The sequence below is a fragment of the Myotis nattereri genome (assembly GCF_964212035.1).
Source record: "Myotis nattereri genome assembly, chromosome: 1".
Taxonomy (NCBI): Eukaryota; Metazoa; Chordata; class Mammalia; order Chiroptera; family Vespertilionidae; genus Myotis; species Myotis nattereri.
Genome location: NC_138075.1, coordinates 52441355 through 52458577, shown reverse-complemented (window position 1 = coordinate 52458577; position 17223 = coordinate 52441355). Strand labels below are relative to the sequence as shown.

The 17223-nt window shown below is 41.5% G+C and overlaps 2 protein-coding genes and 1 pseudogene across 3 annotated transcripts in view; 2 read left to right on the top strand and 1 right to left on the bottom strand.

Moving 5' to 3' along the window:
- The window catches only part of MINDY2 (MINDY lysine 48 deubiquitinase 2), a 65125-nt gene that overhangs the window by 12369 nt on the left and 35533 nt on the right, over positions 1–17223 (top strand). The window contains exon 3 of the mRNA XM_081083927.1: positions 8049–8113. Within this exon, the coding sequence (XP_080940053.1) occupies positions 8049–8113 (65 nt within the window). The remainder of the gene's footprint in view (positions 1–8048; positions 8114–17223) is intronic.
- LOC308527377 (large ribosomal subunit protein uL22-like) lies at positions 4299–7584 on the bottom strand (annotated as a pseudogene). Its single transcript has 2 exons — positions 7479–7584; positions 4299–4868 (listed from the first exon to the last, which is right to left on the bottom strand). The product of its transcript is annotated as a large ribosomal subunit protein uL22-like (transcript).
- LOC308513821 (eukaryotic initiation factor 4A-I-like) lies at positions 10739–12244 on the top strand. The gene has a single exon (XM_081083931.1). It carries the CDS (start codon positions 10871–10873, stop codon positions 11324–11326), a length of 456 nt encoding a protein of 151 aa, XP_080940057.1. The 5' UTR covers positions 10739–10870; the 3' UTR covers positions 11327–12244.

Genomic DNA, 17223 nt, shown 5'->3' with positions numbered 1-17223 from the left:
AGAAACATGCAAATTGACCCTAACAGCAGAACGACTGGGAATGACTGTTCACTATGACACACACTGATCACCAGGGGCAGACGCTCATTGCAGGAGCTGGTGGTCAGTGTGCTCCCACAGGGGGAGCTGTGCTCAGTCACAATCCAGGCTGCCAGCTGCCAGCACAGCAGTGATGGTGGGAGCCTCTCCCGCCTCCTCAGCAGCGCTAAGGATGTCCGACTGCAGCTTAGGCCTGGTCCCCACTGGCAAGTGGACATTCCCCGAAGGCTCCTGGGCTGCCAGAGGGATGTCTATCTGCAAGCTTAGGCCCAATCCCCCGGGGAGTGGGCCTAAGTCAACAGGTGGACATCCCCCGAGGGGTCCTAGACTGCGAGAGGGCACAGGCCGGGCTGAAGGGACCCGCTCAAGTGCACAAATTTTTGTGCACCAGGCCTTTAGTAAATAAAATAAAGTAAAAACATATAAAAAAACATGGTATCAAATCTCATGTTCCAGAAGTGCTATTATATAATCTATTTAAAAATTATAATTTTTAATCTCTTAATTAGAATTTTTTATCAGTGTGTCATTCTTCTTGGATGTTAAAGCCTTCTTTCTGACCAGGATTAAAATTCTATAATATTTATGAGACTGAACAACATTTAGAAAACACAAGATATATATTAATTCCAATAAGTTGCACAATGAGAAGTAGCACAGAAACTCTGATATTGCATATAGAAACTGTTTTTAAAAAAATACTGATTACGCCCTAGCTGGTTTGGCTCAGTGGATAGAGCATTGGCCTGTGGACTGAAGGGTCAAGGGCACATGCCTGGATTGTGGCTCGATCCCCAGTAGGGGGTATGTGGGAGGCAGCCGATCAGTGATTTTCTCAAATCATTGATGTTTCTATCTCTTTCTCCTCTCCCTTCCTCTCTGAAATCAATAAAAATATAAAAAAATAAAAATTAAAAATACTGATTAGCCTTGAATATAGACCCAGGAGGTGATTTAGAGCAGTGATACCCAAAGTATGATTCATGGACCTGTGCCAGTTTATGAAATGTTAGCTATTAGAATGCAGTGAGATAGGGGCTTGTGCCAGTATGTAAAACATTTACAGGAGTAAGCACACTGTTTAGTTCATCTGAAACTTTTTCATAGCAAAATTTTCTTGGTGAAGGAAGTAGTGTATTGAATTGCATTCTTAATGCAAGCCTCTTATTTCAAAACAGACCATCAATACACAGTTTACAGACCAGCTGCATTGAGTAGAACTTGTTTACAGAGTAGGTAGTTGTATATCACACTGAGATCTTTTCTGATTTAACAAAGAAAAGTTTATATATTTACTAGAGGTCCGGTGCACAAAATTCATGCACTCAGTGGGGGAGGGATCCCTCATCCCGGCCTGCGCCCTCTTGCTGTCTGACAGCTCTTGGGGGATGTCTGACTGCCGTGGAGGCGGGAGAGGCTCCCGCCACCACTGCTGCACTCACCAGCTGTGAGCCTGGCTTCTGGCTGAGCAATGCTCCCCCTGTGGGAGCGCTCTGACCACCAGGGGACATCTCCTGCGTCGAGCGTCTGCCCCCTAGTTGTCAGTGTGGGTCATAGCAACTGGTTGTTCCACCATTCGGTCGATTTGCATATTAACCTTTTATTATATAGGATACTATTACCAAATTGAAATCTTAATCCATATTCTCACAATTTTTTTAGTAATTAAACTTTTATTTTTTTTTAAAAATTGTCAGCTGATTACTTTGTCTTTGTCATTCCAGAAAACTAACTAACTGGTTTTTTGTGAGATGTAGGGTTAGTGAAGTAATTGAGATTACAGCGTTTGGAAGACCCTTTTCTCTGTGTAAGTAATATTATTTCATTACTAGAGGCCCTGGAGGTTGTGGGGGGGTGTCCCTCAGCCCAGCCTGCGCCCTCTTGCAGTCCAGGACCCCTTGGGGGGATGTCTGACTGCTGGCTTAGGAGCAGGCCTAAGCCGGGAGTCGCACATTCCCCAAGGGGTCCTTAGTGCTGCTGCAGAGGTGAGAGAGGCTCCTGCCATCGCCGTGAGCCCGCCTTCTGGATGAGCAGCGCTCCCCCTGTGGGAGTGCACTCACCACCAGGGGGCAGCTCCTGCATTGAGTGTCCTGCCCCCTGGTGATCAGTGTGCATCATAGCGACCGGTCATTTTGCCATTTGGTCAATTTGCTTATTAGCCTTTTATTATATAGGATATTTACTGGCTAGAGAACATCATAGATAAGGGTAGATTACTTTGAATACCTAGATATCTAGAAATAAAATATCTATTTATACCTCTTTTAGTTTAGCTTAGTGATTCTTAGACTTTGTGATTTCTAAATTATATTTAAGGGGGAGGCTAAAATATGTTTGATGCTTTTGAGCAGTCAGTATGACCACCAAGTAGTGTGTAAAGGGGAGGTAGTAGGAAATGAGAGAAAAATAATAGGGTCGGATCATTTAGGGCTCTGTAGACTATTATAACAATGTTGACTTTAGCTGGGAGTAAGCTGGGAAGCCATTAGAGAATTTTGAATAGAGAAATGACATGATAGGACTTTGAGTTTAGTAAGAATTATCTGGCTGTGATGTTGAAATAAAACTTAAAACCCTGGCCGGTTTGCTCAGTAGTTAGAGTGTTAGCCCGCAAACCTTCAATGAAGAGTGAGATATTAGCTGGATCAAATGCAGCGAGTAGTTCTAGCAGGAAGAAGACTTAAAATTTGACCATTGACTGAGCCATAAGGAGGCGATTGAAAACCTTGACATGTAAGTGCATGGGATGAAAACAGGCTTGGAGTGAGTACAAGAGAAAACTGGAAATCCTCATATACAGCCAATAGAAATGTAACAGAACTCATTTTGTCTCAGAAAGTATGCAGACAAAAGCAAGTAGAGAGTGGTAAAAGCAGGGAGGACATTTGGAATATTAATATCACTTAAATGTTAGCTAGCAAAGCTTTTAGGAAACAGGTCATAGGGTAGAAATTTTTAATAGGGAAAAAGAAACATTAATGAAGAAATATCTAGATCTGGGGTATTTGAAAGTTTTGGGTGAGGGGGAATCAGCAACTAAGAGCAGCGTGAAAGCAATATCCCAATGGGAGGTGGGGGGAAAGTGAGCAAGAGTGGTATGAGAAAAGAGATTCTGAAGAATTTGCCTCACCAAAAGTAAACTTTATTCAGGGCCAATCCTGCTAGGGCAAATTGTTTAATTTTCTAAACTATTTGATTTTTTTCCTCTTGAGATTACTCCAGTTCTTTAGAGAAACCAGAGACACTTTTGAGTTAATAAGCAAACACTTGTAGAAAGATTATAAGAGAAACCATTAATTGCTTTTCTAGTACCTAGCTGAGAAATCACAAGGGAATGGGAATTTTGATTGGCATAGGTTAGATGAGGAGTGAATTTTAATTTGGAAATTTCTTACTAGAATAGCAGAGCAGGGCCATACATGGACAAGGCTTGTTGGAGAGCTTTGGCATAAAGAAAAGAACAAGACAAGCTAGAATATCTAGGAAATGCTAGGAGGTCTAATAAAATAAGGTGAGGAAGATGTGTAGGTGGAAGGCTGAAAATGGATAGAAATATAATGTATAACAAAGTATAATGCAAATTGGAATTTATGTTGTAACTTGACTCATCTGAAATAGTTTGTGTGATGATCAGACTAACATAAGTTGGCACTTATTACATTTTAACTATATTATACTTTATCATTATCTTATTCTGTTCCCTGTATGTTGTTTGCCCAACCAAATTATTGTTTTGGGGTGTTTTTTTAAAAAATATATTTTTATTGATTTTAGAGAGGAAATGAGAGGGAGAGAGAGGTAGAAGCATCAATGTTGAGAATCATTGATCGGCTGCCTCCTGCACGCCCCCTACTGGGGATCGAGCCCACAACCCAGGTATGTGCCCTTGACTGGAATCGAACCCGGGACCCTTCAGTCCACAGACTGACAACTCTATCCACTGAGCCAAACCAGCTAGGGCAAATTATTGTTTTTAAAGAGAACCATGTATTTCCTAATATTTGTTCAATAAATAGTTTTGCTTTCTTTGCTTTTTTTTACTTTATTTGTATTTATTTTATGCTGAATTTATTCCTGGGCCATAGGTTTGGTTTTCTTTTCTTTTTTTCTTTTTTTTAATATGTTTTTTATTGAGAAAGAGAAAGAAACATCGATTGGCTGCCTCCTGTATTCCCCCTACCGGGGATTCAGCCTGTAACCAGGGCATGTGCCAGCAACAGGAATCAAATTGGTGACCTCTCAGTGTGGGGGAGGACAGTTCAACCAACTGAGCCACACAGCACACAGGCCAGGGCTGGGGCCATAAATTTTTGTTTCTTCTGGGATATCTTTTTCTTCTGTGCAACCTCCTTTTCTGTTTTGGGAACAGTTTGCTCTTTTTCAGTAAGGATCATCTCAATGTGGTAGAGAGGGCTGAAGCATGGGTTAATCCACCCATGAGCTCTGTAAATTCTATGTTGCATCTTGGGAATTTTGTGCACCTAAATGTGTTCAATGACCAGAGAATATACATCTAAACCCTTAAGTCAGCATTGTTCTCTGCATTTTTAAGCATGCGCAGCAAAAATTCAACACTCTTTTTGGGCCACCAACCCTGTGTCCAACCCCACTGTTTGGTCTGGACACATCTACCAACTCCACCATTGTAATGACGGAATGGCACGCATTGCTTCTGTAAAGTGAATCCTTTAAATACTTGGTGGCTTTTTGAATATGCATACCCTTGATGGCGTGGGCAATTTCACAAGTGTTCTTAAAGTGAACATGAAGATTTGAACATTTTGATGTGCATGATTTTGTGGGGCTTTCTGGGTCAAGTAAAGAGCAAACTATTTTCAGAGGTCACCTCTGGCTGCTTTCGGGAAGAGCTGAATAAATAGTTATTGACTCAAATAATATTGTTGACCAGTTTCAGATGATAAAGGTTAGAAAAGCTAGACAAAACAGCACTCTTGAGAGAAGATTTATTTAGGTATCTAAAACTGAAAGATGTTCTCTTAAAAACTCAAACTCCGCCTTGTTTTGTTTTGTTTTGTTTTTGTTAATCCTCACCTGGAAGATATTTTTTTCCATTTCTTTTCAGAGAGAGTGAAGGGAGGGAGGGAGGGAGGGGAAGAAAGAGGGGGATGGAAACATCGATGTGAGAGAGACTGGTTGCTACTGCCTGCCTGCAACACATGCCCTGACCAGGGGCAGGGAGTAAACCCACAATCCATGTACATGCCTTTGACCAGACCCTTCAGTGTGCAGGCCAATGCTCTAACCACTGAGCAACCAGACAGTGTCAAACTCTGCCTTTTAAAAATATCTGATTCTTCACCCTAGCCCGTTTAGCTCAGAGGATAGAGCGTCGGCCTGTGGACTGAAAGGTCGTGGGTTCAATTCCGGTCACGGGCACATGCCCGGGTTGCAGGCTCAATCCCCAGTAGGGGGCGTGCAGGAGGCAGCCGATCAATGATTCTCTCATCATTTGATGTTTCTACCTTTCTCTCCCTTTCCCTTCCTCTCTGAAATCAATAAAAATAATAATAATAATAAATAAAAATATCTGATTCTTCTATCAAATGAAATATAGGATACAAGTATAGCAATTATGTTCTCAAATATATATGTATGTGTGCCCTATTTTATATGTGCCATATATTATATGGACTCAGATATATTTGTTACATAGACTTGCTTATATATCTCTGAAAATCAATTTGTTTAGTGCTTTTGGAGTTCTTGTATCTATGCAGAATAAAATCTTCCCTAGATTTTGCTATCTTTTTATTTATTTTGTTTTTTTAAACATCTATTATTGAAAATACTAGAAGCCCAGTGCACGAATTCCTGCACAGGGGGAGGGAGGTCCCTCAGCCCAGCCTGCACCCTCTCACAATCCGGGACCCCTCAGGGGATGTCTAACTGCCAGTTCAGTCAGACGTCCCTCTCGAAATCCGGGACTGCTGGCTCCTAACTGCTCGCCTGCCTGCCTGATCGCCCCTAACCACTTGCCTGCCTGCCTGATTGCCCCTAACCACTTGCCTGCCTGCCTCATTGCCCCTAACCCCTCTGCCTGCCTGCCTCATTGCCCCCAACTGCTCACCTGCCTGCCTGATCGCCCCTAACAGCATCTGCCTCAGTCCCTGCCCCCACGGCTTTGTCCAGAAGGACATCCAGAATGAGGTCCAAAAGGTCGTTCAGCTGTCCAGTCTAATTAGCATATTACACTTTTATTATTATAGATAGATGTCCCCCTTTTTCCCATTGACCCCTTTTACCCCATACCCACCTAGATGTTCCTATCCTAAGTTCTAATTAAAAGTACAAATAATAGCATGGCCATTGTAGCTCAGTGGTTGAGTGTTGACCTATGAACCAGGAGGTCATAGTTCGATTCCTAGTCAGAGTACATGCCCAGGTTGTGGGCTTGATCCCTAGTGGGGGGTGTGCAGGAGGCAGCCGATTGATGATTCTTTCTCATCATTGCTATCCCTCTCCCTTCTTCTCTTAAATCAATAAAATATATTTTGGGGAAAAAACTACAAATAATATATTAATGTTCGTAGGAGTTTTTTTTAGCAGAGTTGGAAAGCTTAAGAGAATACTTGATGCAGTCTTTAGAAGTTTATTTTGAATTAGAAATAAAGGTTGTATTATAAAAAATTTCATCAACTTGTTAGTGATTTGGGAGGCTAGGTGAGAAGCTGGTGTTATATATAACTGTTTATATCAAAATAAATACCAGGTAAATTTAAGATTTAAACATTAAAAAAGATAAAGTTATATGAAGAAGGCATATGTGAATGTTCCTGTATTTTTTAAAAATTGATTTCAGAGAGAGGAAGTAGGGGAGAGAGAGAGAGAAACATTGATGTGAGAAACATCCATCCACTGCCATCCTCACATGCACAACCTGGTTATGTGCCCTGACTGGGAATCAAACCCACCATCCACTGGTGTATGGGATGACTTCTCCAGCCAACTGAGTCACACTGGCCAGGGCTGTTTTTATACTTTTAAGATTTGAAGATCTTTCTACACATGACATCCAACCAAGAAGAATTTGACTATATTAAAATTAAGTATTTCTGTCTCACACAAAAAATAGACAAAAAAGCATAACCATAAAGTTAGAAGCCAATATGGGGGGGGGGGGATATTTACCACATGTATAATAATAAATGTTCTAATTTCTCTAATTGAAAAGAGCTTTTATAGTTCAGTAATAAGAAATAATACTTGTGTAGGCAGGCAATTAAAAGAAGAGTATATTTAGTTAATACATAATTAAAAAGACAAAACATAGATAAGGCACTGCAGATGTTAAAATAGAGCTACATATATTTAAAAGGTGCCACATATACCAAAAGTCATATATATTAAATAGGTGATACCAAATAAAAATACATATATAAAATATATCAATTTTTTAAATGCAAAAAATTTTTGTTTACTTCTCAGAATGGCGCAAACATTTAGAAGACTGATAAACACCCATTCTTGGAAAGGTAATGGGGTAATAGTTATGTTATTAATAACAGTGAAACTTGGTACAGCCATTTAGAGCTTTATTGTAGTAACATGGAAAGATGCTCAAATATATTATAAACTGGAAGAAAGAGAAAGCTCAAAAGCATTAGAGTATGTAATTGAAAAAAATATATGAGACAACCCTGGCCAGTGTGGCTTGGTTGGAGAGTTGTCCCAGAAACCGAAGGGTTGCGGGTTCAATTCCTGGTCAGGGCACATAACTAGGTTGTGGCATTGGGTTTGATCCATGGTTGGGGTGCATCCAGGGTGTGGGGGCTGATTGATGTTTCTCTCTTACTTTGATGTTTCTCTTCCTCTCTCTCTAAAATCAATGGACATATCCTCAGGTGAGGATTAAAAATATATATATGTGAGACTAATATCAATTTTCTCTGATTAGAATTAGGTGGTTAATTTTACATGTCACTTAGTGCTGTAATTTAAAATTTAAATCTAATCTTTTTTAAAGGCAACTTCACAATTTCTTTTTCCAGGAGATTACATGCTTGAAGCAAAGCCAAAAGAAATTTCAGAAATTCAACGTTTAAATTATGAACAGGTAATATAAACAATTTTTATTATATTAAAATATGTAATTTTTAACTTAAGGATGTATTCATTGATCTCTATCAATGGCCAGACTCTGTTTTACATGAATATATATGCTATATAGAATGAAACATAGGTATTATTCTACAGGCCTACGTAGAATGGTAACCTGGTATTTTCTTTGCAAAGTTGATTTTCAAGTGATTTTGTCTTTGATTCATCTTTCCTCATGTTATTTAAAGTAAGCAGTTGTTAGATACTGTTTGTTACAACTTTGAAACAAAAACTTTACCATTCGCTTTGAGAATAGTAATGTATCAAGCTGATATTGCTAAGTGTAAGCTGGTGTTTAATGTTCCACAGGTATGATGTAATATGTTCTATTTTATGTGAGCAGAAATGGTCAAGCCTAAATTTTAGGAAGACCAATGCAGAGCTATAGCCTTCCCAATTAAACCCTTTTTACCAGAAATTGTAATGTAAACTAAGAGCACATTTTTCCCAGTTTTGCTTACACAAGGCAACATTGTATTTGTGTGTTTCTATGATAGTTTTTTAAATGACTAGAAGTAGATTTTTAAAATATTTTTATATGGCCCTAGCCAGTTTGGCTCAGTGTTTTGAGCATAGGCCCATAGACTAGAGTCACGGGTTCAATTCTGGTCAAGGGCACATACCTCGGTTGCAGGCATCGATGTTTCTCTCTCTCTCTCTCCCCCTCCCTTCCACTCTCTCTAAAAATCAATGGAAAAATATCCTCGGGTGAGGATTAACAAAAAGATTAAAAAAATATTTGGTATGATAGAAGTACCTTTGGGTGACCTCGACCCATGCACTAGGAAGTCGCTGGTTCAGTTCTCAGTCAGGGCACACACCCAGGTTGCGGGCTTGATCCCAATAGTGGGCATGCAGGAGGCAGCTGATCCATGATGTTTCTCTCTCATTGATGTATCCCTCTCCCTTCCTCTTTTTAAAAATCAATAAAAACATATATAAGGGGAAAATTCTTTTTTTATTATTTTTTTTATTAAATCTTTATTGTTCAGATTATTACAGTTGTTCCTCTTTTTTCCCCCCATAGCTCCCCTCCACCCAGTTCCCAACCCACCCTCTGCCCTTACCCCCCCCACCACTGTCCTCATCCATAGGTGTACAATTTTTGTCCAGTCTCTTCCCACACCCCTCACACCCCTCCCCCCCCAAGAATAGTCAGTCCACTCCCTTTCTATGCCCCTGATTCTATTCTATTCATCAGTTTATTCTGTTCATCAGATTATTTATTCACTTGATTTTTAGATTTACTTGTTTATAGATGTGTATTTGTTGTTCATAATTTGTATCTTTACCTTTTTCTTCTTCTTCCTCTTCTTAAAGGATACCTTTCAGCATTTCATATAATACTGGTTTGGTGGTGATGTACTTCTTTAGCTTTTTCTTATCTGTGAAGCTCTTTATCTGACCTTCAATTCTGAATGATAGCTTTGCTGGGTAAAATAATCTTGGTTGTAGGTTCTTGCTATTCATCACTTTGAATATTTCTTGCCACTCCCTTCTGGCCTGTAAAGTTTCTGTTGAGTAATCAGCTGACAGTCGAATGGGTACGCCCTTGTAGGTAACTGACTGTTTTTCTCTTGCTGCTTTTAAGATTCTCTCTTTGTCTTTTGCTCTTGGCATTTTAATTATGATGTGTCTTGGTGTGGTCCTCTTGGATTCCTTTTGTTTGGGGTTCTCTGTGCTTCCTGGACTTGTAAGTCTATTTCTTTGACCAGGTAGGGGAAGTTTTCTGTCATTATTTCTTCAAACAGGTTTTCAGTATCTTGCTCTCTCTCTTCTTCTGGCACCTCTATAATTCGGATGTTGGTTCGCTTGAAGTTGTCCCAGAGGCTCCTTACACTATCTTCATATTTTTGGATTCTTTTTTCATTTTGCTTTTCTGGTTGGGTGTTTTTTGCTTCTTTGTATTTCAAATCTTTGACTTGATTCTTGTGATCCTCTAGTCTGCTGTTGGAACTCTATATAATATCCTTTATTTCAGTCAGTGTATGCTTAATTTCTAGTTGGTCCTTTTTCATAACCTCGGGGGGTCTCACTAGATTTCTTGAGGGCCTCACTAAATTTATCAGCGGTCTCACTAGACTTATTGAGGGTCTTACTAAATTTATCTACAGTTTCTAGAAAATTCTTGAAAAACCTTATAAGTGTGGTTTTGAACTCTATATCCAGTAATTTGCTAAAAAATAGTTCAACCACTGGCTTACAGGAACCAATAGTAATTCTGGTGATATAAACAACCATTCCTAGGATCTATATTCTATATTTTATATTATCATAACTTTGATTTAGGAAAAAGATGACAAAATACCTACCCCTTTAAACTTTTTGTTTATAAATTTGTTGATTTTTTATCACTTTATTTATGGAGCTTATCATATGATATCAATTTATTTTAATACTATGTAATCTATAAAAAATGTGGAAGATATATAAAGGTGTAAGCTATGCCTATGCTTTTGAGAAGCCCTGTGCCATCTAGCAGTGAGCCATTCTTCCTTGTATCAAGGGTTATGATGTGATCGCTCAAGCCCAATCTGGGATGGGAAAATAGTCACTTTTCCCATATGAATTCTGCAACAGACTGGATTGGATCTAAAGGCCACCCAGGTCTTGGCCCAGGCATCCACTAGAGAATTGACACAGCAGATACAGAAGGTAGTCATGGCTTTAAGAGATTACATGGTGGCCTCCTGCCTGCCTTGGGGGTACCAGTATGTGTGCTGAGTTGCAGAAGCTGCAGATGGAAGCTCCCCATATCATTGTGGGCACCCCAGGCCATGTGTTTGATATGCTTAACCACAGATACCTGTCTCCCAAATACATCAAGAGGTTTGTACTAGATGAAGCTGATGAAATGTTAAGCCATGGGTTCAAGGACCAGATCTATGACATATTCCAAAAGCTCAACAGCAGCACCCGGGTGGAATCACTGTCAGCTACAGTGCCTTCCAATGTGCTTGAGGTGACCAAGAAGTTCATGAGGAACCCCATTCGGATTCTCGTCAAGAAGGAAGAGTTGACTGTGGAGGGTATCTGCCGATTCTTCATCAGTGTGAAAGGAGAGTGGAAGCTGTACACGTTGTATGAAACCCTCACCATCACCCAGGCAGTCATCTTTATCAACACTGGAAGAAAAGTTGATTGGCTCACTGAGAAGATGCACACCTGAGACTTCACTGTCTCTGCTATGCATGGATATATGGACCAAAAGGAATGAATTGTAATAATGAGGGAGTTCCACTCTAGCAGAGTATGGATTACTTCACACCTGATGGCCAGAGACATTGATGTGCAGCAGGATTCTTTAGTCATCAACTATGACCTTCCCACCAACAGGGAAAACTATATCCACAGGATCAGTTGGGGTGGACCTTTTGGCCATAAGGGTGTGGCTATTAATATGGTAACTGAAGAAAACAAGAGGACTTTTTGTTGTTGTTAATCCTCACTGGAGGATATTTTTCCATTTTTAAAGAGAGTGGAAGAATTGGGGAGAGACAGAGAGAGAGACACGTCGATTGGTTGCCTCCATACACACCCTGACCAGTGCTGGGGATTGAGCCTGCAACCAAGGTACATGCCCTTTACCGGAATTGAACCCGGGACCCTTCAGTCCACAGGCCGATGCTCTATCCCCTGAGCCAAACCAGCTAGGGCAAGAGTACTCTACAATACCTCCATTGAGGAGATGCCCCTCAATGTTGCTGACCTCATCTCAGAGGGGCTGGCCTGCTACCTTATCCCAGCCAGGGTTCTCAGTCCTTGGCAGGCTGAGGAGGAGCAGGAGGGGAGAGGGAATGGAGCCAAGGGATGGCTATCTTGTCATTTTCTTTTCCTTTGAATAAATGTCACTTTTTGAGGCAAAACAATAAAATAAATTTGCATATAACTTTTGTTTTCTCCCAGAATTTAGCTACTAATAGCCTACTGTTGACCAGAACCCTTACCAATAATATACTGTAAACAGCCTATTAACACATATTTTGTATCTTATAAGTATTATTTACTGTATTATAATGAAATAAGCTAGAGAAAAGAAAATGTTAGAAAAATCATAATGAAAAAATATAATATTGAATGTCAACTATAATTTAAAAATAATAAAGGAAATCATAAGAAAGAAAAATACATTTACAATATTTACTGAAAAAGATGTTTGTGTAAGTGGATGCATGTAATTCAATCTCATGTTATTCTAGGGTCAACTATATTTGGGAAAACATAGTTATTAGAAAGGTGAAACTGGTGAAAGTCAAAGATTATATAATAACTAGAGGTCCGGTGCACAAATTTGTGCACGGGTGGGGTCCCTCAACCTGGCTGGTGATCGAAGCCTATTGGGGGGCCGGCCAGCTAGCCAGGGAGAGAGGCTACAGGAGATTGGCAGGCCAGGGAGAGGGGCCACGAGAGGGGCTGTGTACTGACTACCAGGGGTCAGCTCCTGCATTGAGCATCTGCCCCCTGATAGTCAGTGCGTGTCATAGCGACTAATGGATGGTTGCTTAGGCTTTTATATATATACTAGAGGCCCAGTGCACAAAAATTTGTGCCCTCGGGGGGGAATGGGGGGTCCCTCAGCCTGGCCTGTGCCCTCTCGCAGTCTGGGACCCCTCAGGGGATTACCACCTGCTGGCTTAGGCCTGCTCCCCAGGGGATTGGGCCTAAGATGGCAATCAGACATCCCTCTGGCAGCCCAGCAACCCTCGGGGGATGTCCACTTGCCAGCAGGGAGCAGCCCTAAACTGCAGGCAGACATCCTTAGTGCTGCTGAGGAGGCAGGAGAGGCTCCCGCCACCACTGCTGTACTGGCAGCCATCAGCCTGGCTTGTGGCTGAGCAGAGCTCCTCCCATGTGAGAGGGCACTGACCACCAGAGGGCAGCTTCTGCATTGAGCGTCTGCCCCCTGGTGGTCAGTGTGTGTCATAGTGACCAGTCATTCCCAGTCTTTCTGCTGTTAGGGTCAGTTTGCATATTACCCATTTACTATATAGGATAGAGGCCTGGTGCATGGGTGAGGGCCGGCTGGTTTGCCCTCAAGGGTGTCCCAGATCAGGGTGGGGGTCCTGCTTGGGTGCCTGGTCAGCCTGGATGATGGGATGATGGCTGTTTGCAGCTGGTCACACCCCCTTCAGGGTGGGGGTCCCGCTTGGGTGCCTGGCCAGCCTGGATGATGGGATGATGGCTGTTTGTAGCTGGTCACACCCCCTTCAGGGTGGGGGTCCCGCTTGGGTGCCTGGCCAGCCTGGATGATGGGATGATGGCTGTTTGCAGCTGGTCACACCCCCTTCAGGGTGGGGGTCCCCACTGGGGTGCCTGGCCAGCCTGGATGATGGGATGATGGCTGTTTGCGGCTGGTCACACCCCTTTCAGGGTGGGGGTCCCCACTGGGGTGCTTGGCCAGTCTGGGTGATGGGATGATGGCTGTTTGCGGCTGGTCACACCCCTTTCAGGGTGGGGGTCCCCACTGGGGTGCTTGGCCAGTCTGGGTGAGGGGCTGAGGGCTGTTTTCAGGCTGGTGGGCGACTGAAGCTCCCAGCCTCTCCTTTTTTCTTTTTTTATTCTGGGATTAATTTACCTTCTATAGCTGTTACTGGAGCTGAGAGCAGGCTCCAGCTCTGAGGCCATTGCTGGCTGAAAGCAGGTACCAGGGTTTGTTTAGATTCTATAATTGAAACTCTGTTGCCATCACTGGCCGCTCTAAGCTCTGAGGCCGCGCTGGCTGAAAGCAGGTTTCTGGGGTTTGTTTAGGTCAGCCGTGGGCAAACTACGGCCCACGGGCCGGATCCGGCCCGTTTGAAATGAATAAAACTAAAAAAAAAAAAAAAAAGACTGTACCCTTTTATGTAATGATGTTTACTTTGAATTTATATTAGTTCACACAAACACTCTATCCATGCTTTTGTTCCGGCCCTTCGGTTCAGTTTAAGAACCCATTGTGGCCCTCGAGTCAAAAAGTTTGCCCACCCCTGGTTTAGGTTCTATAATTGCAACATTGTTTCATCCAGAGCTCAGAGCTGAGCTGTGGCAGGCGGGGAACGTTGACTTCCTCCATCACTGGAGTAAGCAAGCCTCATGTTCATGTTCGCTTCAGCTGCCTGGCTGCCGGCCGCCATCTTGGCTTGCAGTTAATTTGCATATCTCGCTGATTAGCCAATGGGAAGGATAGCGAAGTTATGGTTAATTACCATGTTTCTCTATTATTAGATAGGATATATATGTAGATGTTATTCTGTTACACATTTTCTCATTCATAAATTCTAAATATTTGAATAATTTTTTTGTTCTTAGAATGGAATTTTATCAGTTATTGGTAAAAGAGAACTTTGTTCTTATGATCTAAATTTGTCTTTTTCAGATTTCAGAGAGTCCTGAGTTTTAACATAAAAGGATTTATTTTGTGTTCTCCCTTTCTACTATAAACTCTCCAGTAGGCTATTGTCTACTCCTATTTTATATCTTCAATATGTATCACAGAGTCTGATTAACAGTAGGGATTCAATAAAGTTTTATTAAATTTTATATATTGGCTTTTATTTGTTTCATCAAAAAATATTCTTTAAGTATAGACTGTGTGTCTATATTTATTGAGAAAACTGATATGCATAGAATGACTCCTTGAGTTGGCCAACAGTCTTTGTGATCCAGCCTCTGTCTCTCTCAGACTTCATCTCCCACCACTTTCCAGTTTACTTATTTTATACTAGCCGTGCTTGACTCCTGGCTGTTCCATGGACACAGTATTGAACTCATTTCTGCATCAGAGTTTTTGCACTAGTGTTCACTTTGTCTGGAATGTTTTTTTCCTAGAGCTTCCCAAGGCTCAGTATTTTGCTTGGTCACTATTTAGGTATCATTTTTAGAGAAAGAGGAAGGGTGGGATAGAGAGATCGAAACATTGATGAGAGAGAAACATCATCAATCAGCTGCCTTCTTGAGCCCACAGCCCAGGAATGTGCCCTGACCAGGAATCCACCCAGCAACCTCCTGGTGCATGGTTTGATGCTCAACTACTGAGCCATACTGGCTGGGCTAGGTGTCATTTTTAAAGAGCCCTCTCCCCCTTTTTAAAGCACTCTAAGTTCACAGCAAAATTAATAAAAAGTACAAAGTTCCCATATTCCTCTGGTCTCCAAATACACACCCATAATCTCCCTGACTATCCACATCCTGTATCAGAGTGATACATTTGTTATAATTGATGAACCTACACTGATATATAATTAATACCCAAAGTCCATAGTTTACATTAGGGTTCACTCTTTGTGTTATATATTCTATGAGTTTGACCAATATATAATGACATGTATCCATCATTATAGTATCATACATAAGAGTTTCACTGCCCTGAAAATCCTCTGTGCTCTGCCTATATATCCCTCCTTCCTCCTAACCTCTGGCAACCACTGATCTTGCTGTCTGCATTGTTTTTTCTTTCTCACATTGTCATTTGGAATCATAGAGCATATAGCCACATTCCAGACAAAGTGGACGCTGGTGCAAAAACCCTGATGCTAAATGAGTTCAGTACTGTGTCCATGGAATAGCAAAGAGTCAAGCATGGCTACAACAAAATAAATGAAATAATTTCAAATTGGTTTCTTTCACTTAGTAATAATATACATTTAAATTTCCTCCATGTCTTGATAGCTCATTTCTTTTTCTTTTGTGGTTAAAAAAGATAAAATTTAGTCTTGTAACCATTTTAAATGTATAATTCAGTAATGTTAACCATGTTCACATTGTTTTGTAACAGATCTCCAGAACATTTTTATCTTGTAAAACTGAAATTCTGTACCCATCAAACAATTCCTCAGCTCTCTTTCCCTCCAGGCCCCAACCACCATCATTCTACTTTCAGTTCCCATGATTTTGACTACTCTGGATATTTCATATAAGTAGAATAATGCAGAATTTGTCCTTTTGCAATGGCTTATTTATTCAGCATGATGTCCTCAAGTTTCATCCATACTGTAGCATATAATAGGATTTCCTTCTTTTATTAAGGCTGGGTAATATTCCATTGTATGTATATACCACATTTTCTTTACATATATGTCAGTAGACATGTGGATTGTTTCTACCTCTTGGCTGTTGTGAATAATGCTGCAATGAATCTAGGTGTACAAATATCTCTTCAAGACATTGCTTTCAATTGTTTTGGATATATACCTAAAAGTGAAAGAGGCCTTCTTTGACTAGAAACTTTTGTCTTTAGGCTTCCTGGTCTAAAATCGGTCCCTCACCCCGTCACTCTGTACATCCTTGTCCTGATCAATTTTTCTTACTAATACTTGATATTATATTATGTATTTACTAGTGGCCCGGTACACAGATTCATGCACATTGAGGAAATTAATTAGAAGAAAGATTCATGCAGCAATTACATTACTGCAAAAAATTACATGTCAAAATAGTATATAATATCTATATATATAAAGAGCCAGGGGCCATCACAACTGAACAATGACCAAACAGGCGTGGGGCAACAAGGCTGGCTGGGGGGTTAGTGAGGGACAACAAAACGACTGAGCAGCAGGCTGGGTGGGGTGACCAGGCCGGCAAGGGGGTTAGTGAGGGACGACCAAATGACTGAACAGGCTATGTGAGGCGACCAGGCCAGCGGAGGGGGGGAGGAGGCAGTGAAGGATGACCAGGCTGGTGGGGGGGGGCAGTGAGGGGCAACCAGGCCTGGGGAGTTGGCATTTGGGGGTGACCAGGCCAGCAGCCAGAGGTGGTTAGGGGTGATCAGGTTGGCAGGGGTCCAGTAGGGGCGATCAAGCAGGCAGGTGAGCAGTTAGGAGCCAGCAGTCCCGGATTGTGAGAGGACATCCCCTGAGGGGTCCTGGATTGGAGAGGGTACAGGCTGGGCTGAGAGGACCCCCCCCCCGCCCTTGTGCATGAATTTTGTGCACCGGGCCTCTAGTAGTATTTTAAAATTAAAACACATGTGCAATTGGCGCCAGTGAGAGCTTTATATGTATCACGCATGCACAAGTCAACGTTTATTTTTAAACTGCCAGGGCATATCATATGCACCAGCTGGTTGGACAGACAGACGGTCTATCA